The 27,236-nt window shown below is 42.5% G+C and overlaps 1 protein-coding gene across 1 annotated transcript in view; it reads right to left on the bottom strand.

Annotated features, from left to right (window-relative positions):
- Positions 1–23,035, bottom strand: part of LOC128448625 (contactin-associated protein-like 4) — a 60,254-nt gene extending 37,219 nt beyond the window's left edge. Inside the window, 4 exon segments of the mRNA XM_053431364.1 lie at positions 7,606–7,809; positions 8,123–8,270; positions 12,079–12,272; positions 22,921–23,035. Coding sequence (XP_053287339.1) covers positions 7,606–7,809; positions 8,123–8,270; positions 12,079–12,135 — 409 coding nt within the window. The 5' untranslated portion in view covers positions 12,136–12,272; positions 22,921–23,035.
- Between the last annotated feature and the right edge of the window lie 4,201 nt (positions 23,036–27,236).

Below are 27,236 nucleotides of genomic sequence, written 5' to 3'. Positions count from 1 at the left end.
GATCTCGGCTCAAAAACACATTGATGTGTTATTTCTGCAGGAGACACACACAACATCGAGTGATGAAGTAGACTGGGGTTTATGGTGGAGGGGTCCTCATGCCTTAAGCCATGGCTCCAACTTCATTGCAGGAGTAGCTGTAATGTTCACCAAAACAATAAATGCAACCATCTTATCCGTTTCAGAATTAGTGAAGGGGCGATTGTTATTAGTAAAGGCAGAAACAGAAAATACAGTGCTGGTTTTTGTGAACGTCTATGCACGTCAAGGTGCAGAGAGAGTACGCTTTTTTAAGTTACTAGAAAACAAACTTAAAAACTATCAGCAGGATCAGATAATTGTCGGTGGTGATTTCAATTGTACCATAGACTTTACTGTGGACCGGACCAGTGAGGAACCTCACCCCCAGTCATCGCAGACCCTTAACAGTCTCATTAATCAGCAAGATCTGGTTGACACCTGTAGGATAAAGCATCCACAAGCCAGGCAATATACATGGATGAGGGTCAGAGAAAACAGGGTGACTGCAGCCAGTCTGGACATGTTGCTTATATCCCAAAACCTTCAAGCCAGACTAAGTCAAAGCATCATTAGCCCGGTGGGTTTCACAGACCATCATCTGATTAGCATAGAGTTAGTAATTTCACCAGGGGAGAGGGTTAAATCCTACTGGTGTTTTAATAACAAACTGCTGCAAGACACTGCGTTCTGTCAGGCTTTTGAGTTCTTTTGGCAGCAGTGGAAAAACAAAAAAACAGACTTCATTTCTTTAAAGCTCTGGTGGGAGATAGGTAAAGCACAAATTCGCGTGTTTTGCCAACAGTACACATCGTACTCCACTACCACAGCTAAAACAGTCATTCAGGAACTAGAGGCTAGCATCACAAACATAGAGGAGGGCTTAGTTGCAGATTCCACCACAGGTCAAACATCACTGAAGGAAAAAAAATTGAAATTGAGCTCATACCTGCAGGAGAGGGTTAAGGGAGCTCTCGTAAGGTCCCGGATGCTTAACCTAACAGACATGGATGCACCAACTGCTTTCTTTTTCGATCTTGAGAGATCAGCTGCCCAGAGAAGACAGCTTACTTGCCTTAGACTCCCGGGGGGCGGAATAACCACCTGTCCAGGCCAGATGAGGAGCCAGGCGTCAGCTTTCTACAACGACCTGTTTGGAGCGGAAAGTTGCTGCATGGAGTCCCGTGAGGAGCTGCTGCAGGGACTACCGCAGCTCAGCCATAACGAGAAAACTGCCCTCGACTCTGAGCTAACTCTGCAGGAGCTGACAGAAGCGGTGAACCAGATGGCAGCAGGACGAGCGCCAGGAGTTGATGGTCTCTCCAATGAGCTGCTTAGGAGATTCTGGAGCATCATTGGTCCGGACCTGCATGGCGTCTTTTTGGAATGCATGAGAACAGGTTCACTTCCTGTCTCGTGTCAGCGAGCGGTAATTTCCCTACTGCCAAAAAAAGAAGATTTGGCCTTACTTAAAAACTGGAGGCCCGTTGCTCTCCTATGCGCGGACTACAAGGTGCTTTCAAAAGCCCTAGCCAATAGACTTAAAAACAATTTGGAGACGATTGTCCACAAAGACCAAACTTACTGCATACCAGATCGGACAATTATGGATAATATTTTTCTTTTAAGAGATGTTATTGATTTATGTAAAAAGTATGAGTTGGACTGTGGAATTGTGTCGCTAGATCAGGAGAAAGCCTTTGATAGGGTCGATCACTCGTATTTATTTGACACATTAAGAGCTTTTGGTGTAGGTGATGGGTTTATTGCGTGGCTCAGCCTATTATATAATGGTGCAAAATGCATGATCAAGATGGGGACAGGGCTGAGTAGACCAATCAATGTACAGCGGGGGATACGACAAGGCTGTCCAATCTCCGGGCAACTATACAGTCTGGCCATCGAGCCCTTACTTTGCAGGTTGAGGGATAAGGTCAGTGGCCTCTCGCTGCCTGGTTTCCAAGATCCTGGGAATTCCGTCATAGTCTCGGCGTATGCGGATGATGTAAATGTGTTTGTCTCAAATCAACAGGATGTACTTACTGTACAAAAAGCACTTTCATTGTATTGTAAGGCTTCCTCTGCATGGGTGAACTGGGAAAAAAGTGAGGCTTTGTTGGTGGGTCAGTGGAGAGGTCAGGCAATACCAGGTCTGCCTGGTGGTCTTGAGTGGGGGAAAGAGGGGTTAAGAGTTTTGGGTGTATTTTTGGGTAGCGACGGGTTTCAAAAAAACAACTGGGAGGGTGTGAAGGAGAAGGTGTGTGCTCGGTTGTCTAAGTGGAAATGGTTGCTACCCCAGCTATCGTATAGGGGAAGAGCTTTGGTTGCTGGCAGTCTGGTTGCCTCGACTCTCTGGCACAGGCTTACGGCTCTGACGCCACCAAGAGGACTAATTGAGGAACTACAAAGAGCCATACTGGATTTCTTCTGGTCTGGAAAGCACTGGGTTAGGGCAGCAGTCCTCTATCTGCCGGTGGTCGAAGGAGGGCAGGGACTGGTGGATATCCAGTCCAAAATTGCCGCTTTCCGGCTTCGGGCAGCACAAAGACTTCTATACAATTGTGGCCCGAGATGGGTTGATGCAGCACGTCTGTTGCTGAGGAGAGCCGGAAGATTAGGCTACGATAAACATCTCTTCCTATTAAGATCGGAGGACATGGATCTCACCGGGCTGACCCCGTTTTACAAATCAATGTTAGAGGCTTGGCAGATTTTTCGTGCCAGACGAGTAAACAATATAACACCTGGTTTGTGGCTGTTTGAGGAACCGCTGTTCTTCAATGACTTTATGAGGTCGGAAACACTGCAGTCTGCCAGCCTCAGAGACAACCTCAGACGAGCTGGATGCACCAAACTGGGCCACCTAATAAGGATGACAGCAGCATCAGTGGATACCCTGAGAGAGAGAAGCAACATCAGGTCTACAAGACTGATCAACAAAGTGTTAGAGGAGGTCTGTGCCGCACTGCCGCAAACCATGACAGTCTTTGCAAGAAACAATGCTCTCTGTGACCAGTGGAGTGATGACTCAAAATACAGTTTCCCCTCCTTATCCATCAGCCCAGCTGTAGGGGAGTGGCAGGAGAGGGGTGGTCAGCTGTTGTCCTTCCCTACTCCCCACCTGGACAGCTTTCAGACTGTAGGAAAAAAGGCTGTCTACCAGACCTGTGTGAAGGTTCGTAATTTGCACTCTCTGGAAGGGATGAGAGAGTCGAGGTGGACTGGGCTGTTGGAGCCAGGTGCTTCCCCGAAAGGCAGCTGGCGGTCCTTGTACAAGTTACCCATTGAAAAACGGACAGCAGACCTCCAGTGGAGGGTAGTGCACAAGGCGATAGCTACAAACAGATACAGAGCGCACCTTGATCCGGAGCTGGGGGAGGGGTGTACGTTCTGCTCCCAAGCTGAGACACTGGAGCATTTATTTGTTCAGTGTCCACGGCTGGAAGAACTCTTTAATGTGTTGAAAGGGTGGTTTCAGGGCCTGGGAGAGGTATTTTCATTTGGTTTGTTCATTTATGGTCCGAAATATTCTGTAAAGGAAAAAGCTGTACAAAACCTGTTAAACTTTGTCTCTGGTTCTGCAAAGCTAGCCATTTGGCTAACACGCAGGAACAAGGCACTGGACACTGGTAGCGTGCATCCGGCCCCAATGCTGGTTGGATTGTTGAAATCCAGGCTAAAAGTAGAACATGCCTACTACAAAATGATGGACAATGTGATGACATTCAGTCGTATATGGGCTGTTGGGGGGATTTTATGCACCCTTGGGGAGGACGGGGAACTAAATATTAACCTGTAATGTGAGATACTACAGTTTGTATGGATGTGTGAATGGGAATGTAAATGCGTGTGTACATATGTGTGTGTATATATCTTAAAGAGACTATATGTATTATTTAATAACCCTGCTTGGTTGAGTCTTACAGCTGGTGTTTGAAGTAAGAAGTGTAGTTGTTCCTGGGAATAGAAAATAAATGGTCTTTGAAAAACCAAAAACCTCTCCTCTCTTCTCCTCTTGCGTCCTACCCTCTCGTCTCCTGTCCTCTCCTGTCCTCTCCTGTCCTCTCCTCTCCTCTGACTGTGGAGGAGCATGCTGTGGCTCAGGCTGGATGCTCCGAGCTATTGATCTAAATTACCCTGTCTACCGACTGCAAGCTCCTGGGAGAGTAAAGAGGCCGTGTGGAGAAACATGGAGAGAGAGTAGAGAGAAAGATAAAGAGCGTGCAATTGAAAAAGAGAAGTAGCAGGGCCAGAATTGGGACGACGTGTGGGAGAGACTGTGATAAATAACAATGGAAAGAGAAGAAAATAGAAAAGGCAGGAATGGAAAGATAGAGGGCAGCCGGAGGAAGGGAGCCACAGAGAGAGAGGTGCAGTGACAGCAGTGAGATGGAGGTGCAGCATCAGGGTTGGCCGTATTGCCGGATCATCACCGCTCAGCCTTGGTTCTGCTCCATTAGACATGTTTACTTTTGCGACCCAGAGTTTTGGGAGCTCTTTGTTGACTATTAGCTCGGGTCTGGAGGGGAGACGTGACAGGCGTCACTCAGGGAGCTGGCGTCAGACTGACGGCTCCGGCAGACGACGCCGCTCTGTGGCTGACAGACACCAGACCAAACCACCGGGGAGGAATTCATATTCCTCTACCGTTTCCCAAAGTTTGGGGAATATAAGGGACAATATTCAGAGAGGGAGTGACAGAGGGAGGTCACGACAATTGTGAAGGATGGAAGACAGCAGAGAGAGAGAGAGAGAGAGAGAGAGAGAGAGAGAGAGAGAGAGAGAGAGAGAGAGAGAGAGAGTGTAACACTTTGCTTAACTTCAAAATTAAAATAGTTTAGGAACTTTTTAATCTCTGCTTTAATACCACAGTATTAGGGCCTTATTAAAAAATGAATTATTCAGAGATGGCGTAATATTACAAGAAAAAGTTGTAATTAAGAAGGAAGTTGTAATATCACAATAATAATGATAAAAGTATGACAGAGTATTATAGAATAGTGTTTATAGAATTAAGTCATAATTTTACGACAAAATATCGTAATATTAAAAGAAAGAAGAAAATACGCTGCAGCATTAAATTTAAAAATACAACCATACATTTACATTATGGGGGATAATGTTTTTTAAGAGTAAGTGTGCATGAATTGAAGTGCACATGTAGAAGTGAGCGGTTCAGACTTTTTAATAGGAGCCTCACTCAGACCTTCATCTCCACATCAGTGAGATATGTGAATATACAGCCGCAATATTATAACTGTCCAGCAAATATAATGCCCTCGTTCCTCAAACCGCCCAAAACAAAATGCCAACATGTCGGCGTGTGGCAGATTTCGGTTCCCTGCCACTGCACACAATTATAACTCAGGTCATTCCCGTAATGATGGTCGCACACTTTAACCTTTCCACATTTTCACATAATGAAATGTGCCAAGAACTGAGTGAGCCTTCTTACAGAGGTCCAGCACTAATGTGGGCAATTGTGTGTCTGTGTGCACCTGTGTGTTCACAAGGCCATGACTGTTTATCTAGTTGTGTGACTCTATTACAAATAGACGATGATTTGAAACCCCTCTAGTGTCAGAAACCTCCACACAGAGTAAATGTACTACATTTATAAAGAGCTTTTTCCACTATCTGCCTTTTATTCACAATCTGTGTCCTGGAGTCTTCGAGGAGCTGGGGATCGAACCATCAACCCTCTTGCTAATGGACATCCCGTTCTACCTCCAGAGCCACATAAGTCTAACAAAACAAAGTAGGGAAAAAAGGATTTTCTGAATGAACTGAATGAGGCCTGGTTTTAGCAGGAATGGTTGATTTACCCCAAATATTCCAACATAAAAAGCAGAGTGAACTTTAAGGATTAATTATCAACAGTCCGTCCACGTTTGAAATATAACTTCATTAAGTGAAGAAAACCTGTTTATGCCTGAGAAAATATTTTAGATGTTCCCAGAGTGTAATGATTTTAACATTATAGAAAAGCCTTCAGCCCTTAATGAAGGAATGGAAACTGAGCAGAGTACTGGAGCAGCCAGATGGCACCGGCGATGAGAGGTTTACCATATGGTGATACTACCACTGCCTGGCAGCCCAACAACACCTCAGGTTTAACCTCACACAGACACACACACACACACACACACACACACACACACACACACACACACACACACACACTCACGTTTCCTCCACACAGGCCATTGATCATGTTGTGCTGTGCTGGACCCACGTGTTCCCTCAGAGTTCATCGTTAACACATGTTGCTCACATCCATCATAGATTAAGAGAGAGAGAATATGAGAGAGGGAGTCAAGCTGCGAGAGAACCAGAGCGAGAAAGAAAGAGAGAGAGAGAGAGAGAGATCCGGTTGATTGAAGCAAAGTGGGGGAAAGGAAATGAAAGGAGAAACTTCTTGCCCCCAACAAATGATGCTGTCGTCCTTCACAATCACTCAACATGTAGAGACCGAGACTCGTGTCTGCAGGGCTGCAATGGTGAAATGTGACTTTTCTCCAAGTTTCTTCTTCAAAGTCTGAGTTATTTCATCTGAAATATTGTTTGAAACTTTCGCACAAACAAGAAAAACCCTGAAGTGAGCTCATCAAGAAGCTAAGTTCTCCTGAGTTGTCCTCAAAATCTCGTGTGACAAACATGTATGAGTAAAGTAGCAGATGGACGAAGCCGGCTTGAAGATCCACCTGTTTCATTGTGGGGACAGAGACGTAGTGAATATTAAACTCCCTGTGTTGAGTGGTGGAGGCTCTGGAGTCTGGATGAGTGCATAATTACACTGCACGGTTGAGTTCAGGCCTTTAGCTGACATTTACTCACAGTAATGAACAGTAAAAGCCCAATGAATGCACAGACGGAGCCACAGAGCAGAGTCATCAGGAAGAAACTCTCAAATATATTGAATGATTTAAAAAAGACAACTTAAAAACAAATTCCTGTCACTGTGCACAGGAAGTAGACTGCTGCTGTTTTTTGTCCAAACTGAAGGAGACAGATTCTCCTCGTATTGAGGTTGATAACTTTAAGTTTGGATTGTAAATTTAAAATGTTTACGAGCTCTAATGTTCAGAAAACACACAACTTTCCACTGTAGCTCCTCTTTACAGCCTCTATCTGAAACTCTAGGTTTCAACTACTGTCTCTTTAAGGATACAGATTCAAAGATGTGTTCTGTCCCAGTGACCGTGACCGTTGACCAGCAAAGAAAACAGTTAATCTATAAATCCAACTGAACCTTTTGTACCAGATTTGTATAAATCCCCACCAGACATTCTTGAGACATTGTGTTCTCAGGACCGACGGATGGACAACACAAACACATAAAGACTCTGCCCTCTGGCTGTAAAAAAAAAAATCATATGTCTCCTTTAAACATAAATGAAAAAGAAAACCAAACATTCTTCTTCACAATCACACACATCCACACCCGGAGGCTTCATAATAAAACCACAGAGCCGCCCCACTGGAGCAGCTGGTGTCGAGGGCCTTGCTCGAGGAGCAAGTTCTGCTGGAACACGTGAATTCAGCAGGTTTTTACCAGAGCAACATGGTGAAGGATTCATGTCGTACCTTGCTGGTGATAGAGCAGCAGTCGTCCTTTCTCCAACACCAGAGTGAGGCTGTGATCTCTCTGTCCCTCGGCGTGGAGCAGCGTCCCGGAGTTCCTCATGGTTTTGAACTTCAGAGAGATCGACTCCGTGGCTGAGCGGCTCGGCCGAGCGCTGAGCCGGAACACCAGGCTGCTGCTGCCGTCGAAGTTCACCACGTCAGAAGCTGCAAGACGACACGGAGCAGGAGGAGGAAGATCTTCATTAGACGTTTACTAATCTCACTGGATGAGTTGCTGGTAGTTTAGCTCTTTGACATTTAGCTTCAGGGGTCTTAGCAGCTAGTTTTCACCTTGTTCAAGTAGCAGGAAGATTATATATAACATTCAACTTTATCTGGCAGAGTCACATCTGTGTTACATCAACAGGTCAGTGATTTAAAGTGACCTGTTGAGATATTTGAACGCTGTTACTATAATGGACCCACGAGTCAAGCCTGACAAAGGGAGTCCTGGATTAAGGCAGATACTGGAACTCACTGTATCGACATCCATATGCTTCCAGTCGGAGTCCAATCCGTCCGGTGGGGTTCCAGTCAAGTGGGACCAGGCGCAGGTATCGAGCGACGACGGGTTGATCCAGTTTGTACTGGACCACAGTGTCGGCATTGCTGTTACCCGGGAACGCCTGGAACCACAGAACTATGAGTTAATTTAAAAAAACTTTTACATCAAAACATTTCCCTCGGTTGCTGCTGCAGAGAACAGCTCGTTTTGTTCGTGACTAATTATTACACATGATTCATCAATCGACCTCTTTTGTTTGTTCTTCTTTCTCTTCTGAAGTTCCACGAGGCTAAAAGCTACGATCGTTTCTTTTTTTTGCAACACAAACATTAAATTAGGTGGATAAAGAAATCCATTAGAAATAAAAGCTCGTGTTGAAATTTACTGCGTGCGTGTGGAGAAAAACTTCTGTGATCCTGAGAGTCTTTTTTTGCATTTTCAGACATTGAGCTCCCCGAGGCCATTGATCCTGACTGCATATAATGTCTCTCCCTCTCTCTCCCTCTCTCTCTCCTTTCCTCTCTCCCCCTCCCTCTCTCTCCTCCCCCTCTCCCTCTCCTCGATGATCAATAGCTCTGCGACCTCTTCTGTCTCCGCACACAGCCTCTCTTAAAAGACTAATGGCTCCTATTTTCCCAATCAGCTGCTCGTGGGAATCCAGTGGGATTTTGTTCGGGTTGATGGAAAATGTTCGCACACAGAGCAACACTTAAATTCTGTAAGGAGAATATAAAAACTATCTGCGTTAGCTTTTTTGTTTGTGCGTATGAGAGTCTCAGATGTTACCTTGTGTGTGGTTCAGGTATTACTGACATTCTGGGGACCTATCTTCCTTATGGGGACAAAACGCAGCTCAGCATATGGTGCATCATTACAATGAAGGTGAAGACATGTTTTAAGGTTGAGGGATGATTACGTTAGGGTTGGTTTTAGGTCAAGATCATGGTAAGAGTTAAGGTTACTGTCCGATGATGAATTGACATCTGGGGGTAAGGGACAATATTTTGAAGGTGAAGAAAGCAGATGTCCAGGCAAAGAGTCTGTCCTCCATTCTTCTTAATCCGTTTCTCCGCACAAAACACAAACAGTGATACTTGTTGTCTAGTTTTAGGGCCAGATGTCATTTGAGCTAATCTCTATTATAACCACTATCTGGTTATGATTGCAAGCAAATTAAAATGCTGCTATCCTCCTCCGGGGCTGCGTGTGTACGTGGATCACAGAGGACATCTAGAATAAACAGTTGGTGTAAATGACGCCATTTGGAATCCAACATGAATGTCGGGGCTTACGGAAACTTGGATGACACCACAGGAGCCATATGGATCCATGTTATGTTATTTTCTGTGTTATTATTTTTTTGGTGGTCGCCTTTTACTTCAATTATATTTGATTTGGCTCCGTCGCCGTTTACCCCTGAAACTCCAAAAGTTTTTTATGGACTCAAACACAAAAATTCTCCATCGCCATATTCATTTTTAGGTGAACCACCCCTTTAAGGGTTAGAGCTAGAAAAGTGGTAGTTATGGTTAAGATTAGAGTAAGTCTCTGGGAAGGTAATGAAAGTCAGTTATGTCCTCTGGAGTCCTGGAGAAGTTGTGAGTGTGTTTATGTGTGTGTCTGCTGAATGTGTACCGACGTGGCTGTGCAGCTGAACTTGTCTCTCCTGCTGCTGCATGATCGTGATGTGAGCTGTGTCTTCAGAGCTGTGCAGGCGGAGCCGGCCGGGCAGCCGAGCGTTAAGCTCAACAAATGGCTGCTTCCTGCCGAGGAGGCTGAGGAGAGCGGCATCTCATTTACTCGCCTGAGCATCTTTTGAAATATGAGTAGCCCTCCGACAAGCTTTTCCTTTTTTTCTCCCCCCATCTCATTATTGAACAGAATTATCCTTGACGTTTTGGCAATATTGTTCACCTGACATTCACGCCAATAAAGCACAGGGAATCGAACGGAGCTGAACTGAGGACGAGGGCACGAGCGACATGGTGACACTTTACAAAGTCATTTACATTCTGCCTTTGAGTAATTTAACATTTGGACATAGAGCTTAAAAAAGTTTTGTTGCTTCTAAACAACAAAATAAATTTGCAAAGTAAAAAGTACAATGTTTTGGAGTAGAAGTCATGGAAGTACTCAAGAAAAGTTCAGTAATGAAGTAAATGTACTTGGTTATATTCATGAGACAAGTAACCCATCTAGTTTCTCCTTATAAAACTGATGATATGTAAAAATGTATTGTGTTTCATAAACTAATTCAGTGTTTTATACGTAAAGGATATTTTAATTAACTATGAGCTATAGTTCTCTAATAAATACATACAAAATATATTTGTCTTTGGAACGTTATGAAGTAGAAAGATAAAGTAGCGGCCGATATAAGTACTCATTTAACACATAGAAAACCTTTAAATCTCCCTGTATAGTAAATGACTTTCCACCACTTGACAGCAGAAGGAGAAAGCCGGAGCCTGTGAGCTCAGGAGTCAGTGACTCTGTGTGTGTGATACAGCTATTTCTGCAAATCTCCTCCCTAACAGACACACTAAGCCGGCCTGACTAATAGACCCAGCTTCAAAAGCACTCGGAGCTGATCTGGGTTTATCACCTTTCATGCTGGGTGTAAAATCAACAAGTTTCGGGGGGGGCTGCTCTCTTCCCTATTTCTCTGTGATGACTCGCAGGCTCGGCTCCGCGGCGCTCGCACCCTTCACCGAGAGAAAATCGTCTCCTGTCAAATCTGAATCACAAGCTGCTCTCCGGGCTGATCCTGTAACAAGAGGAGTGCACCGTCTTCCATGACGGAGGGAGGAGACGCTCCACTGCCTCTGAATCGTGTCTAATGGTGTTCAGTCTGCGGAGGCCTGCGTGGCGTCCTATCAGGATGACACGCAGTTCGTTTGCTCGCTGGTGATAAGTCATTCTCCCTCTTCATGGGAAATTAGACGTGCACTGGTTTTAAAGAAATGATGTAAAAATGCGGGAAAGTAATGAGAGAAAAACGCAGGGGAACGTATTCAGTTGGGTAGGAACAGGCTCAGCCGAGAGTTTCTCCCCAGTTCCTGTTCTGAGGCCTGAATACATCAGCTGCCCTACAGAATATGTAAATCATTGGATGCACGTCTCACAGATTCCTCCCTCACATTTACATTTTAGGCACTGAGCTGACACTTATGGAGACCGGCTCACAATGAACGAGCGACTTGCTCGGAGACGGCTGATGGACACCTTCACTGCTGCAGGAATCAGACCTGTGACTCTCTCTGTGCGGCAGGCAGTGTGAGCAGCAGCAGCACCAGCCTCCTGTCAGCAGAGGTTAAACTGTTTGACAGCAGCTCCATGCAGTCGACACCACCCGGCCCAGGTTCCTTTCATTGTTCCATCCATTTTTAATAAAGAGTGAAAGGCTCCTGGTGAGTGGGTTTGCTGCTGCAGGCAGAACCGTCCCCGCAGATAATGTAAATTGTATCTGTGACAGTGAGGCCAAATGTATTTTAACTTCAATGAACCTCAGCGTTGAGCTGCACTGCACCCGGAGCCTTAAGCTGTTCAGAGCTTTTAATATGCACGTTGTTGTTTGACACTGATGTTCCGGGTTGTGTCTTCATCCAGACAGCGACACACACGGTGTATTACTGGAGGTTTTCAACTAAACAAGGGGCCTTTAACCACAGGGGGTCCACACCACACAAAGAACCACACCTCCAATAAGAATAGGTGTGTTTCAGCTCATTTATATAAGGAAAGCATGACCTCGGGTTAATTTCACAACAAATCCAAACAGCTCTCGGTCGCAAATACCTGAACGCATCACCGACAAACCTTCGCCTTCCAATCTTTGTGAGAGAGGAGACGAGTAAAACACCAAAAGTTGTTCATCAAACCATCATCAGTGCATTTTGTATATTGGTTAATCGTTGCAGGACAGTTACCCCCAAGCTGTCCTCCTGTCGGTGTTGTCTCCAGTTGTGTCCCGTGTCGCTGAACATCAACAGGTAGGCCGTCAGCCAATCAGAGCTGCCGTATCGTCCCTGCGTGGCGACAGCTGTGATTTGGGTCCGCCTCTCCAAGTCCACCTCCAGCCACTGGTTTCTGTCGGAGGCGAGAGGAGACCAACCTCCGGCTCCTGCAGGGAGGACAGACACACAAAAAAAACTGCATGTATATCTATAATACAATAATGTGTGTGAGTCTGAGCGTGTGTAGGTGGATGTGTGTGTGACGGAGAGGGGGGGGGCAGAGGCTGGCCGAGGTGAGAGAAGAGCGAGCGAGGATCAAGAGAAAAATCACAGGAGTGAAATGTGATTCATTACATTTCAATCTTCCTGAAATGAGGCTGTGAATTTGAAGTGATGTGCCCTGATTGATCTGTGGTGAGGAGTTTGCTCAGGAATACAAACAGCGAGTCCCCAGGTATTAGAACTCAGCACATTCAGAGAGAACAGCTTCAAATCGTAAAGCCACGAAATACACTGTAAATATAAATGTAGTTTATCCACATTCTGGATTTGATTTAAGTCCATTTTTATGCTCCCTGGATTTAAAACCCTGCAGAATGTCAAGCACCTCCCCGGGTTTCAAGATGATAAATAATAATCCTCATTATCGAAGATGTTAGGTGAGTTATATTTGAGTTAAAACACTTCAGGGAGACAGGTTTAACTGTGGAGCAGCAGGGTGGTATTTCATTTTGTATTTTACGAACCCACGACTAAGTTGAAAGATGGGTCTAGACATTTTTAAAGGGACAACGAAGAAGACAAGGGTGAGGGGAGTAAAAATGAATATACATCCAGCTCGTTCAACAACACGATGTGAGCCTGATCAGATTTAAGAGTGTTTTCAGCAGTGATTTGCAGAGAGGACACATGTCCCATGTTCTCTGGCCCCGTTCCGTCCCAGCTGTGGTCGGCAGCTGGAGGACACGTCCAGGGGTGTGAGGGACGAACCGACTCCGAGTTCACACTGTCCACTAAAAATAGTCACATCAGCACGTTGGGTGGGGGGGAAAAGGAAGATATGTCAATGTGGAAATTGTGTATTTGCACATTTGTAACATTTAATTAAAAATGTATGAACATTTATTTATTCAGTGTGATTTACAAACAGTGTGAACTACCTGGAGGCCGAGCAGTGAAGTGGATTATATTACAACTACTTTCTTTGCTAAGTTTTTAATTCTGGCTGTGAAGCAGAACGATCCATCAACATTTATCCTGAGGCAAGTTCAACACTTCAGCTCCATCATCAGACTAAATACACAGCTCCTTATTTAAAAGGAAAAAACACACGATCAAGGACAGAATCCCTCATTTTTATTGGCAATTTGTCACTGGTGGTATCACGTCAATAAATAACAGTAAATGTAATATTTTTAGAATTCCAATTATGGCCTGTTGTGTTATTAGGCACATTTCTGCTGCATAGACGTGTTTTTGACATGGAGAGAATTATTTACTGTGATGTTACATCCCCGGGAACCAAAGAGCTGAGTTTTCTTTTGAGAATAAGTTTATGCAAATGTGCAAAATGTGAAGAGAAAAAGTGGGAAAATGTGCAGATGAGATAAGAACCAGAATCCTTTGCTGCAAAAACCCTTTTTAAAATCTGACTTTTACTTACTTCACTCACGTTTTAAACATCTTGATTTTAAACTTGGTTTTATAACTATTTTCATGTAACACATGTTTTATTGATGGGTGTTTGTGTCTCCTGATATTTGATGTATTGTAACGTGTCCTTGGGTTTTAAGAAAAGTGCCGTAAAATATACATTTGTTATTATTAAAGTCAAAAATAAACTATGAATAATTTATACCTAGATATTTGCAAATCTAATCTTAAAATGTACATTACATCGTTTTGGGTTAAATTTAAATTTAAAGTAATATTCTCAAAAGCTGAAGTAAATTAAAGTAAATAAAAAGCTTACAGATCAGGAAAAAGCCCCAGAATGAACAGAACAACTTGATTCAAACAGAGAAAAGTCTCAGCTTGATACAACCCGACGGAGAAGTTCTGTTCTGAACAGGAAATAAGTCAAAAAGATGAACACTACTTTCAACACTATTCTTAGGACGGGTTATATTTACTGAACCTGACGGAGAAGGTGTTCTGGAGAGAGAACAGATGGGAAGGAGGGACTGACACACAATAACATCTGCAAAGACACAAAGACAACTCATACAGATGTGTGTGTGCCCGTGTCTGTGTGTGTTTGTGTGTTTGTCACTGTGTGTGTTTGTGTGTGTGCGTGTGTGTGTGTGTGAGAGAAAGAGAGAGAGCAGGTAGAGCTATGACAGAACCTGATTATGAAGAAACATCGGGGGTGATGGAAAAGGCTGCGACGAGATAATGACACTTTTGAATACTGAGAAGTGTGTGTGCTTGCGTGTGTGTGCGTTTGTGTGTGTGTGTGTGTGTGTGTGCGTGTACTCGTGTTTAAGATAAAGTGCTGAGTCAGGCCAAAGCAAATCCATGGTGCCTGAACAGCAGATGGGATTTATACCCAACAGAGCACACACACACACACACACACACACACACACACACACACACACACACACACACACACACACACACACAGACACACACACACACACGCACCAGCCTAAGCACTTGTGGTTGCTTTGCCAAGGTGATGTCATGCTGACTTACGGCCGATACAAATCAATTTTACAACCCACGGAGCCAAATTAGCCAAGTTCCCTCATCACGACTACTTTAAAGTAATAATATATTGTTGTAGTAAGAGAAGCTACAGTGTTTCTCTCTGTTTACACTGTTTCACATCGACTTGACATTTCATCTTGCAGCAGAAATCACGTGTCCTTGTTTACAGCACATCGACAGGGACCTGATCGCAACTATCTTTATTATCGACGAATTTAAAAATGGAGCTTATTCTCTAATTCTAGATTCACCACCATCTACTCAAAGTTTAGTGTGGTCAACAACATATGTAAATCTTTCAAATCCAACATGATTTGATATTTGCTATCCGCCCATTAACACGATATCTATGTTTGTAAAATAGATGCTGTGTCCCTCGGGTGGAATTAACTGGATCTTCTTCCCCTCCTGCTCCGGTTGCTCTTCCTCCTCCAGCTGTTGCAGCGTTGCACCTCCTGCTCATTAGGGCGGCGGCTAAAGGCCAGGGCAGGTTGGGCCGGTAACAGACATGAACACCGACAGGCACAGCGGGAGCGAGCGGAGACACTGACCTTTACTCATTACGGCAGGACTGTGGACGAGAGAGGAGTGGGAAACGCAGAGAGAGAGAGTGAGTGACGGAGAGAGTTTGATAAGCTGACACCTCCTGGACGGCGGAGGAGGAATTAGGAAGAGAGGGAGGAGGAGAGGAATGCAGAGAGAGAGAGAGAGAGAGAGGTTGAATGTTCGTGAAGAAGCAGAGAAGGAACTGGAGAGTTTATAATATCTCTGCAAAAACGGATACACAACCTCTAACATGCTGGTCATGGATTGGTTGTTTAATCACCAAAACAGTTGGTAGCTCTTCCTGCCCAATCAGGAGGGTAATTGAGTCTGGAGACTTTCCACACCTTACCACAATGTCTCAACTGATTCTGAATCACTCCCCCAGATCCACGCCAAATTTAAACAGCTATGAAAATTGTGATAGAAGATCAGGATCTGCCCCTTGAGTTGGATCAGCACCAAAATAGAAAGTGTTCCTCCCCGACCCAGATCCACATCTTTCCATCTAGTTTCCAGGTACAAGTACTTTTTGTGTAATCTTGCTCACAACATACAAACTAAAAAAAAACAAGAAAGTGGTGAAGACATAACCTCTTTGGTGGAGGTGATGAATAAATAAATGATTCCCGGAATAATTGGCCTTATTTCAAAAAGTCTCAGTCAGGGCTAGATTCTGACTTTTTTCTTTTTGTGTGTGGGGGGGCAGGCGTGAGAGAACAGAAGCTCGGATCAGAACCCGGTTCACGCACATCAGAAACCATGTGATCTAACAGCATTTCAACCAACTGGGGACACATCTTCCCATGCCTGTGAGATCAGTTCAAAGGAGAGGAGCTCTTTTGGCCTTTTTTCACACACTAACCCATGATAGAGAAATGAACAAAAATAACTAAAAGGAGGAATCTTGGAGCTTTCATCTTTGAAAGCCCTGTGAGCAGCAACTTTCCCCAGGAGCGAAGAACTTCTCCAGCAAGCAGCCCACCGTGACGTCACCCACTGGTTTGTGAGCTGCCATTCTGAAGGTTGGAGTTTGACATTTTGTGCCATCAGGTTTTTTATAGACCAGAAGAGATTGAGGACACTGCACGCCCACCTACACCTGCAGCCTTCACCCATTGGACGGTACTCGCTGTAAATCAATTGCTTAACCCTATGCCTATCATCTATTTGAATCTAAATGGGAGCATAAATTGCTAAATTAACATTGTTAAGTTTTGAAAAAGACTTAAAACTAGAAATTGAAACCAGAAACTCCTTTGGAAAAATTTTACTGACATTAAAATCTAATGATAAGTTTTTTCAAAGCCTCCAATAGAAACCTACAGTAGTGGGATGGGTTTGCAACAACGAACACTCCTGATTGGTTGATTAACCCGATTTGTTATTTCAGCTAATCTATCTTTTGCAGTAGCTTCTGAAAACTGTCTCCTTACTATAAGTCGAGCCATTCAGGTGTTTTGAATCCTCCTTTTGTTCCAGGTACTTTTGGTGGAAATACGTCTTCCACCACCACTCAACTGTCATGATAAGATATTTTTGATCCATCTAAACTGTCCTGGTATAGTTTGCCTGGTTGAAACCTGAAGGGAAAGATAAAACTGAAGGAGTTGAAAAACAGAAATAGTTGAAGGGCAAAATAAATCTTTTCCTCAGAAGCTGCCAGCTGGGATCTCGAGTTAATAAAAACTATACCCTCACTACTGCCAGTTGGTCTCATCTTGATTGGCTTGTGGCAAATGGTTCCCAAATGGTTCCCAAATGGTTCCCAATTAATCCCATTGAGCCATCAAGGTGCTGCCTCCACTTTGAGCTGTTCCTGTCTATATATATATATACGCTACTGCATGACTGTACAGTTCACTGGGCCAAGGCCAATTGGAGGAAGCAGTGGTCCTGTGCTTTTGCAGAGTGGACAATTAATTAAATTGGGCAATACCCTCCCATTTGTATACACATATACACAAATCAGTCTTAACAAGATGCAACATCCTCTCTGACGTTAACCTCCGACTAGAAAGAGGAAAAACTACTTTATTGTACTGTATTTTGTGATGTTTTCTTTAGGAGAATATTTTTCTTTTCATCTTCAAAGATGTCTCTCTTTCAAATGCAATGGATTTCTCAATGCATATAAGATGCAAAGTCACACTTACATTTACAGCTGATTGGCAATTAAGTTTAACATGTGATTTGCTCCCAACAAAACTTTTATTTTGTACGTTATATTCCACTTTGTGATTACACTGCAGTGACTTTGTGTTTACAGAGCAGATTGCTTGTGGTTGGAGCGCAATCAATTCCACAGCAACATGGCTATAAAATCTTTACTAGCTCAGACGTTTCTCACATTTTTAATGGTGCAACAGCTTTTATTAAATCTCTGGTTTGGAACTGTAGTAGATAACAACTTAGACAGGACTTTACACAACAAATAGCCGCTGCATTTCAATCCTGGAGTTCGCAATAAACATTAGGCTGTTAGAAAATAACAGTCTGGACGACGATGACATTTAAAGTTGTCGGCCAGCGTCTGTAACGCCACTAATAAATGCAAAAGTTTGGAAGAAGGAGACAAAAAGAGGACGGACGGTGAAAAGAACAAAAGCCACTGCAGGAGAAAAAGTCAGGAAGTGTCAGAGAGCGGCATGAAGACACAGACAGTCTCACCACGTCAACGGGGACTGAGAGTGTATTTGAGTTGGAGAGTAATAAAGTTGCAGTTCATTTTAGGTGGAGCTCGATGGTGCTTTAATGAAAACCTGTGATATATAGCTTTATATTAAAAAAATTACTCAGAGGCAAAGCAAACAAACAGCTGTGTATTCTCAATGGGACGAAAACAAATCCTACAGGGAATTGTTCTTATCAGGGCAATGTTTGCTTAGATCCAAGAACTGAAGAACATAGAAGAATACAACCAGTTTTAGTTTTAGTTTACCTCTTAGCAAACTGAGTGAAATTAGGAATTTCCACCAAAATGTGGTGGATGAGGTGACTTAAAACATAGGGCTGAGCAATAAGACAATAATCAGCAATATAACAAAGTCAAGTATCGATATATTGCTCGTGAATTGTGACAGCACAGTGAAGACGTATAAAACATAATGAACCTCAGATTTCTACAATGTTTTCGTTGTTAATCAAGTTTAAAACCACAGCGTTCAATCAGCGTTAGTGAAAGAGAACTGAAGCCACAAGTCAGAGTTTAACAACGACACAGAAGAAAACTATTTGAGTCTTTTAAAACTTGAAGATGTGAAGTAACATTATCAGATGACTTGTTACAACTAGTGGTTAAATAGAGCTGTTACAGTTTCTGGCTTAAAATCCTGCCAACTGTGCATATACACTAAGAAGATAAATTGGACCTTTGCTTTGTGCTCTGCATAAATATATGGATTTCTGGCCTTGTTCACATTAATGTTAATCATGGAAGCATATAGAATTCACATGACACAAAAAACCCTCTGCTCTATTTTTCCAAATGAACATTGAACATGATAATTTTCTGTTTTGTATTTTGCCGAATGAATAAAAAGTCCTCGTACTTTTCATCTGAACAATCCCCGAAATATATTATAATGAAGTATAAGAATAATAAACTTTAAAAACAAAGTGGCAAAGTGCTTTACAACCTTCAAACAGGATAACAACAAACCTAACCAGTACAATTAATCAATTTAAATACAAAGAATATTTACAAAGGTATAAAAGGAATAAAAATCCTAACAATGAAGATATATCTTGTTAAATAATACATTTTATGTGGTTCAGGCAAATCTCCACTTATTCAGCGGTTTCAACTTCCCTAATTCACTTTAAAACATCATCTACTCTTTCTGTTATTGAATCACTTTAACCTCCTTGTTTAAGTTAGAAAGTACCATATAAAAAAGCTTTGGGCGTATATTTCATTAACCGGACTGAACATATAGTTAAAGTCAATATCTGGACCACAGATAGTTTAGTCACCATATAAAGAATCTCTCTAAGGAGCCGTCACGGTCTAACGACTCCTGCTATCTTCAATGGACGGGATAAAGAAGCAATTTAGAAGTAAAGCTGTGATGAGAAGCTTTTAGCTGCGTTCAGTCCAGGAATCAGACAATATTTACTCAGTAATTAGATTTATTGAGGGAGTGACTTCCTCATAATAGGAGGATTTGAGTGGAGGAGCGGTGGAATTTAACCAGATAAAGAGTTTAAGGGCAGTAAAAGTTTTTGTGGAAAAGCAGAGGTGGCACATAAACTTCACACAATGATCAATAAATGATTTTGCCCCCCCCCCACCACAGTTCATTTCAGCCTACAGCCTCGGCTAAGGTCTGCATTACTACTTCCAGAAGATGATTACTCGGGGCTGATGAAGTGCTCCAGGCCTGTTTCAGCATAATTACAGTTCTTCTAATGAGCGATTATCAGTGTGGCCCACTGAAAAACACAGAGCGCTTAGATGTTAAAGCCCCCCATTAACATTTGGCTATAAATGTTAAATACTCTCGTTAACATTTAGCTGTATGGATGGGATTAATTAATCCCCATGTTTTCTTGGCAGATCAAAAAAAGGGGGCTGAGTTAAATTTACTATTACAATAAACAGCCACTGTTAAGTGAAGTGTGAGAGAGTGGCAGCGGGACACGACCGATCAGCGGTAATTAACAATGAGAGAGAGAGAGTAAAGGTCACACTCAGGGGAGAAGAGAGCAAAAGTTAAGAAAAAGAAAAACGTCAAAGGTATGATGGAATTTTATTTCAAATGAAAGAAAGATTTGAGATGACAGACAGGTTTGTTGTTCTACTTCCAAACTGCTTTTAATAGAACGTGAGATTTCACTCCTCGACCTCTCGTCCAGAGTCTTCTGTTCGAGGGGCCCCTGATCACTCCCGAGTCAGGGCCCCTGTGTCCGGCTGGTCCCTGATCACTTTCAATAAGGTGAAGTCAGGACTGACTCTCAGTGCCGGGGTATCTCCCAGTTTAATTAATTGTCCAGTCTGCTCAACTACAGGGCCACGGCTCCCTCCCACTGGTGTTGGCCCCTGTTCAGTGTACATGCAGTAACGTATGAAGGGCACAACTCAAAGAGGAGGCAGCACCCTGATGGCTAAATTTGATTAACTGGGCACCGTGTGGGAACCATGTGATGGGACCAACTGGCAGTACAGGATCCAAGCATGTGAGTCATATAACCTTGAGATCTCTGCTGGCACCTTGGCCTCTGATTAGAAGCATTTTTTACCACATCAACTTGCACTGGTTTCTGAAAGTAACGACGAATAATCTTGATCGCCCCCTGGTGGCTGGCTGCAAAAAAGCCAATAAACCTTAACTCCTCCATGTTAATGAATGGGACATTTAGGTTGTTCTTATATCTTATGAAGGGCTATTTTTTTCTGGGGAGTTTGGTTTAAATTAGTTATTCAAGGCTATAAACATGTGAAACGTCGTGATTGACAGCCGAGTCTAACTTGTTATTGGCCAAGCATGTGTATGCCTTCATACTGAGACTTCACACTACGATTACTACCTCAAAATAACATGAAAAGCGTAAGATAGACTCGACTTTGAGATATTTTAGCTTTATTTCGATTATGTACAGTGGACGGAAGTAGTGGCACTTTGTCCATCTTTATAAAACCATATGTTTATAATATATAATAAATATCTATTGACTGAATTAACTAACTTCATAAAACATGTTTTACGTTGAGACTATACTGTGTTTTGCAGAAACTGGTCCAGTTGGTGATTGGCTTTATATCAGCGGCAATTCCAGAGCCAAGAGATGAGGACAACAATTTCCACTATCATATTAATTCACTACAATGTGTTGGAAAGTGTTAAGAGGAGAAAGAAACTCACAATCAAACTCAATTATTAAAAAAAAAAACAACGCAGCGCTGGCTTATCTTCAATTTGCCTCCGTTGGTCAATTTGTTCTAACAGTGGGAGTAAAAGAGAGAGAGAAATCCCCGACTCCCTGATGATTCTCCGCTCCGGCTCCACAGTCAGCAACTGAGATCTGTAAAATGGAGAAATCTGCAAACCTCCCAAAGCACGCGGCGATAGCCCCTCGTAAAGCCCTGCCTCAGCATCCAGCAGGGAGCTCCCTCCTGAATGGTTATTGTGGTTAGTGAATCACAACTCAGATTTATACCCCAACTGAGGAGAGGAGGCCCTGTGGAGTCTTTTTGATATAGTAGTCTAATATAATTCCAGTGCATTTCTATATGTAATACAGAGTTGGACGTAGCTGCCGTCCTGTGTATCGGTCCTCCCACCGTTCTTTTGTTTTGTCTTCAGCAACGTCTTCCTCAGAGGAATCTCTCCGGCTGTGTGAAGTCAGCTGAGGTTCGTCTTTCATGTTTTGTGCTCGGTTTCCTTTAGAGAGCCAAAGAGTCTTTCATGCACCATGAGAAGAAACTGCACGGCTGCAGCCCAGAGAACAGGAGGAAGGAGTCTGAGTATAGACAGGGCGAGGCTGTGTGGACGGGGGGTTCTAGTTTGACCAATCACGTTTGAGCAGGCTTTGGTTATACGCCTTTGATTGATACGCTTTTTAATTTATCTACATTTATAAGCAGATAACTGTAAATAGAGATTAGCCAAAGTGGTGTCTGGACCTAGAACACTCCACAGGAAGTCCCACCGGTTATGTTTTGTTTAGAGGGACGTTCGGGTTCTGTTATAAAAGAAACAAGTCAGACTCTGATCTTCAGAAGTTGAACAAGTGGACGTAGGCAACTGGACCGGCTTGTGTGTCACCTCTCATCCAAGGAATTGAATATCATAACTTCCATGACCTGGATGACAAACTGCTACTGATCACGAATACAGCCCCTGTGCTGGGGAACTTCCCTTTGAGAGTTGTGTGAGTTGTGAGATGTTGCGTTCCCAAGGTTAAACATTTGCTTTGTGATGTCACAGCGACCTTGACCTTTGACCACTAAAATCCTATCAGTTCATCTTTGAGTATAAATGAAAGTTTCTATCAGATTTGAAGAAAGTACCTCAAGGTTTTCCACAGATATCAAGAATATGACGGATAAACAATCTGCAAACAAAATGCAGCTACGTAATAAACGGCGTAATAAAACTCTGAGAGCCTGAAGACATTGATGTGTCTCATCCCTGTAAAATAAGAAAGTGTTTATCCAGATAACTATCTGGTGGGTATTCTGCCTTGTGGTCAGCCAAACAAAAAAAGAAACTCATTCAAAGTGCACTGAGCCCTTTGAAAACCTGGACTCATCAAGCGTGACTGGATTGCATCACTGCCTCCGCCTGCACCTCAGGCCAAGAAGAGATGATGTGAAAGGACTTTATGACTAATGTTTGATTAGAGTCTGGGCAATGAATCCCAGGTAATAAATTCAGGCAAATCATAAAGTTAAAACACTCGGGCGTCTCTGTGTGCAAACTGCTGAGTCATGCAAACGAGCAGAGTGCTGATTATTCACGACAGCTTAGGAATGAATCTTTCTTGAAATGTGTCAGCACGGCAAGAAGTGAAATATTTAAGTTGGACAACGGACAAAAGGCAATGATCGCTTCTCACCTTCTCTCCTGTTGACTTTAGCAAACACTGGTCCATGGCTGCTGGACAACTGGGAGGAGCTTCTGAAGGAGGATGGAGGCAAACTGGAAACCAGTGGGCTGTCACATGCTTCTGTTGACCAGTCACAGAGGAGAAAGGATCAAGGTTAAGAATCTTACGTTATAATGCTGCAATGTTGATAACCATACAGATATGTTTTCCTCTAAATAAAATGATAAACTTGAGTTGAAGCAGGCGACAGGAGCAGATGACTTTGCTCCAGAAGAAGAAAAAGGAATCAGACACGTCAGTAGAGACCTTTTCATTCCTCAGACACTTTTGCTGCTGATGAATGTCAAGGACGAGAAATGTCTAAATCTGAATAAGCAACTTGTGAAAGGCGAGGATCTGTTCAAATGTGTCACTGCTGCAATGTGAAACGAGATTTTAAAGGTAAAACTGACTTTTTTTCCTATTTTTCAGTAACTTTTCACTCTATATACCTGACATTTAGTAAAAGTTTCATTTTGCATTCGGTGATATATCTTCTACTAGTATCGACAAATCCTCTAAACCACTTTACCATATACAGTCGGTCTTTAAATCTAATTATCTGACACTTGATGATACAGGTTTGATTTGGTTTAGCCACAAAATCACCATGGTTGGGTTTGTGGTTTTGGTTTATAAAAGTTGTAATAGGTAGTAATTGTAATTCAATGTTTTTATAACTTGTTGATTACTTACATTTCATAAACTGATTTGTTCAAACTTTGAATTTGAGGCTTGACCCCTGCTGCTTAGTAGGAAGTGCTTTAAATGGTTGACAGGACTTGAAAAACTCTAAATAACTGCAGTCCATGTGGTTTTATTGAAATAAATCATTATTATTACCTCATTGCAAATGTTTCAGAACTCTGTTAGTGTAGAATAAACCCTCTTTCATAATGGATGTTGTTTGTTCCACCGGAGCCAGTTCAGATTTCCCCCCCGCTCCTGTCTTCTGCTCTGACAAGGCTTCAGCTGAGATTACTTTGTCAACATTATGGTACTTCGTTCCCGGCACAGAGGGATTTTCATTACCTGAGACTATAAAGCGCAGTCTGTCACAGTATTGAATAGGCTGTCATATCCACCCAGGGCTAACCCAGTCTCTGCTCTCCACAGACACCCCCGACTTTGTGTACAACTCAGGTACTCATCTTCAAACTTATTTAACCAATTCCAAAAGTACTTTTTTAAAGTAACATTACAGCTGTGTATCTTATTGCGTCGCCATTAAACTAATGTTGGGAGCAGATCAACAATGTTCAATACATTCTTTATACTTTAGTTTTTATGTCTTTGCTTTTGCAGCGGCTGGAAGTAAATTAATTTTAAAACCATTTAAAGATCTGAGCATAAAATACAGGAATGCATCACACCGGAACTGTTACCACTGCACTTAAAGCAACCTGTAAAGAAGTAAGTTGATGCTAATGGAATTCATAATGCTGCTGTTTCTTCATCTCCGTCCAGCCGTGGAGGCCTGAGGCCGCCGGAGACACAGAGCCAGTGCAGAATGGAGTTGATTAGTTTAGAGAGAATAAAAAATGAATGTGACCTCAGCAGATAAAGCTCGATAGAAGAAGCAGGTATTTGAGCAGGTGAGGTTGAGTTTCCTTGGCGGAGTCGTGACATATAGAATGTGACAAGGTAAAGCACAATCACAGAAAGCCAGGAGGAAAGGGAAGGTTAAAGGTTAAAAGTTAAAGGTTAAAGGTTGCTGTGCTGCGAGTCACTGACCAGGAAGAGACACGGATCGACGAGGCAGTTTCTAAACAAAGCTACAAGGAATCCTCAAAGTCTTTGGTAAATCTTTGACAGCTCATGAAATCTGCAGCAGAAGGGAACTAAACACCAAGTGGCACTGATGCAGCCGCCAGAACCTCATCTGACTCCTCTCTGTGTTCACTCTTTTTAAATCTAACATTTCTGGATGGGTGAACTATATTATTATAGGATGTAGAACAAGCACCGGCTCCCAGCGCTGTACCCAGAGCTATATGTAGATCCTGTTATAATTAATTCTGGCTGGTAATTCAATATTATCACACGAGAGGAAACCATTTAACACCTTAAGATCTTGACTTGTGAACCCGTGAGACATGGGAGCACTTCAGACACCAGCTGGTAGAGTGAGTGAGATGGGATCAAATGAGTCCAAATGCTAAAGAACTATATGTACTTGGATTGAAAACGTTGTGGGAATAGCCAAAGTAAAACACTGAGATATTATATTTTCACAATTCATTATTCTCATCATATATTCAGGGCAGATTTTTTTGTTAAATACTTGTTCATTTTCTTTCTTATTCCATTTCTTTGCCTCTATGCTTTTGAGATATATTTTTATAAAAGCTATCGTCACAACTGGTTCAGTTTCTTAACCTATCAAGTGGCATCAAGTTGAGCTGGTTTGTGTAATATAATGGATATGAACAAAAATACACATGAAACATAACAATGGACATCTCAGATCAGCGGAACCATCAGACCAGTAATTTCTGGGGTTTTCAGACGCTGGCCGGCACTTTCAAAGTAAAAGCAGCCAAAACATGAAAATCTATCTACACTGAAATCAGTAAAAGGAAATGTAGTTATCAGCATCTATAAGCTTTCGAATGACGTGCATCAATACCAACAATAATAACGTAGACTACGGACAGAAGGCTCCATACATTTCTGTATACGTATTTAATGTTGAGCATGAATGATCCATTTGTTTTGTTTCTTAAATAACTGTGAGCCACAAAACGTTATAGATTTCTCTTTAAAAAACAGACTCAATTACATTCCAATAAAAATACCAAATATTTAGCTATTGATGGCCAGTTTCCAAAATATATCATATGTATTTTCAAATTAACTTTTCAAGTTGTCACCTACAAGTACTTAGTTAAATCCCCATTATAATCTTGATTTTGTGGCTAATAGCAAACTAACAGTCTTCATGTGAGGGCGGTTTGACGGTGACTGGTGAGAATGGTGTTCCTGCTTTGGCTGCAGACTGGAACCAGTTTGACCACTTAACCGATACTCTCTGCTGCTGCTGGTCTCGTTGTTAACAACGAGAGAAATGTTCCTTCCTCGTTTCCAGCCTCTCATCTGTGTGTTGGTGACTCAACAGGCAGGCCAGTGATTCTGCTGACTCTCAGCATCTGAGACCTCCTGCTAGAAAATGACTCTACATTTAGAGCACCCTGGTACATAAACCGTTTTCTGCAACATAATCAACTACGCTTTCTCCGTGAATACAAGGCTTTTAGTTTCCTCTGAGATAACTGCAGTATCTTACCTTAATGCACCTGATCGGCAAAATGAATGATAAAAAGAAAAACACAACAACAAAGCATTAAGTTCCTCGTTTATCTGAATTGTACAAGGTTTAACACCTGATGTGATGTCAGCACACACACTGAGAGCCTAATCAAACAAGCAACAATACAATAATGAGAAAGAAAACAAACATTAGTGATGAACAGAAGAATCGTCCACGTTGTTATATGTTGCTCTTATGCAGATGTGTGACAATGGCTGCAGGTCACATCCCTTCTGCTAATGGAGCCACGAGGAGACATGTGGAGTGTGATGAGCACATCGTTAAAGGTTCCTATTAGCAATTCAAAATAGGGACAAGACATTGAAAGACACTTTTCTTTGCAGGCACTCACTGGGAGGATATTAAGTCCCACTGTGTATGAAATAGAATGTTCTTCCTTCTTTTGTTTTTGCCTCGATCGTTTTCTAGCGCTGGCTCAGGGTGGAGGAGAAGTGAAAATGACAAAAGCTTTGTTCAGGACGATGGAGTTTATGCAAAACTCTAAATTAAGGGACAAAAGTACAATTTCAAGAATGACGCAATTACGATTAGGTTCCTAAAAGGGAGAAACTGAAGTTTGAATGCCGGGAGGAAATGGACAAAAAAAAAAACTTTGTTTTCTTACATCTCAGTTTTGACATTTTGTCGACCTCATCTTGCTGATTTTGTGGCTGAGTAGCGTCAAAGCTGCAGCATGAAACTTTTCAAGTGCATAATTTCACTTTGCAATCAGATTGTCCTGATGTGTGGCTCCTTTTCTTTAACGTGTAAAAATCATGAAAAGAACTAGACTGGTGCTCAGAGAGCTCAATCTTCAGCTGAGGATGAAACCCAATTTCAACATGTTCAAGAAAGTGAAAAAAAGATCTTTTCAATTATCCTGATCTGCTTCAAACTTTAAACTGTTTTCATTCGTGGTTCATTTCCTACCCCTCCACTAAATGGCATGGAATTTGGTTCAGTCGTTTTCCAGTAA

The sequence above is a fragment of the Pleuronectes platessa genome, chromosome 9, assembly GCF_947347685.1.
Source record: "Pleuronectes platessa chromosome 9, fPlePla1.1, whole genome shotgun sequence".
NCBI classification, from domain to species: Eukaryota; Metazoa; Chordata; class Actinopteri; order Pleuronectiformes; family Pleuronectidae; genus Pleuronectes; species Pleuronectes platessa.
Note: the sequence above shows the minus strand (reverse complement) of the source record. Positions and strands in the feature narration are given on the sequence as shown.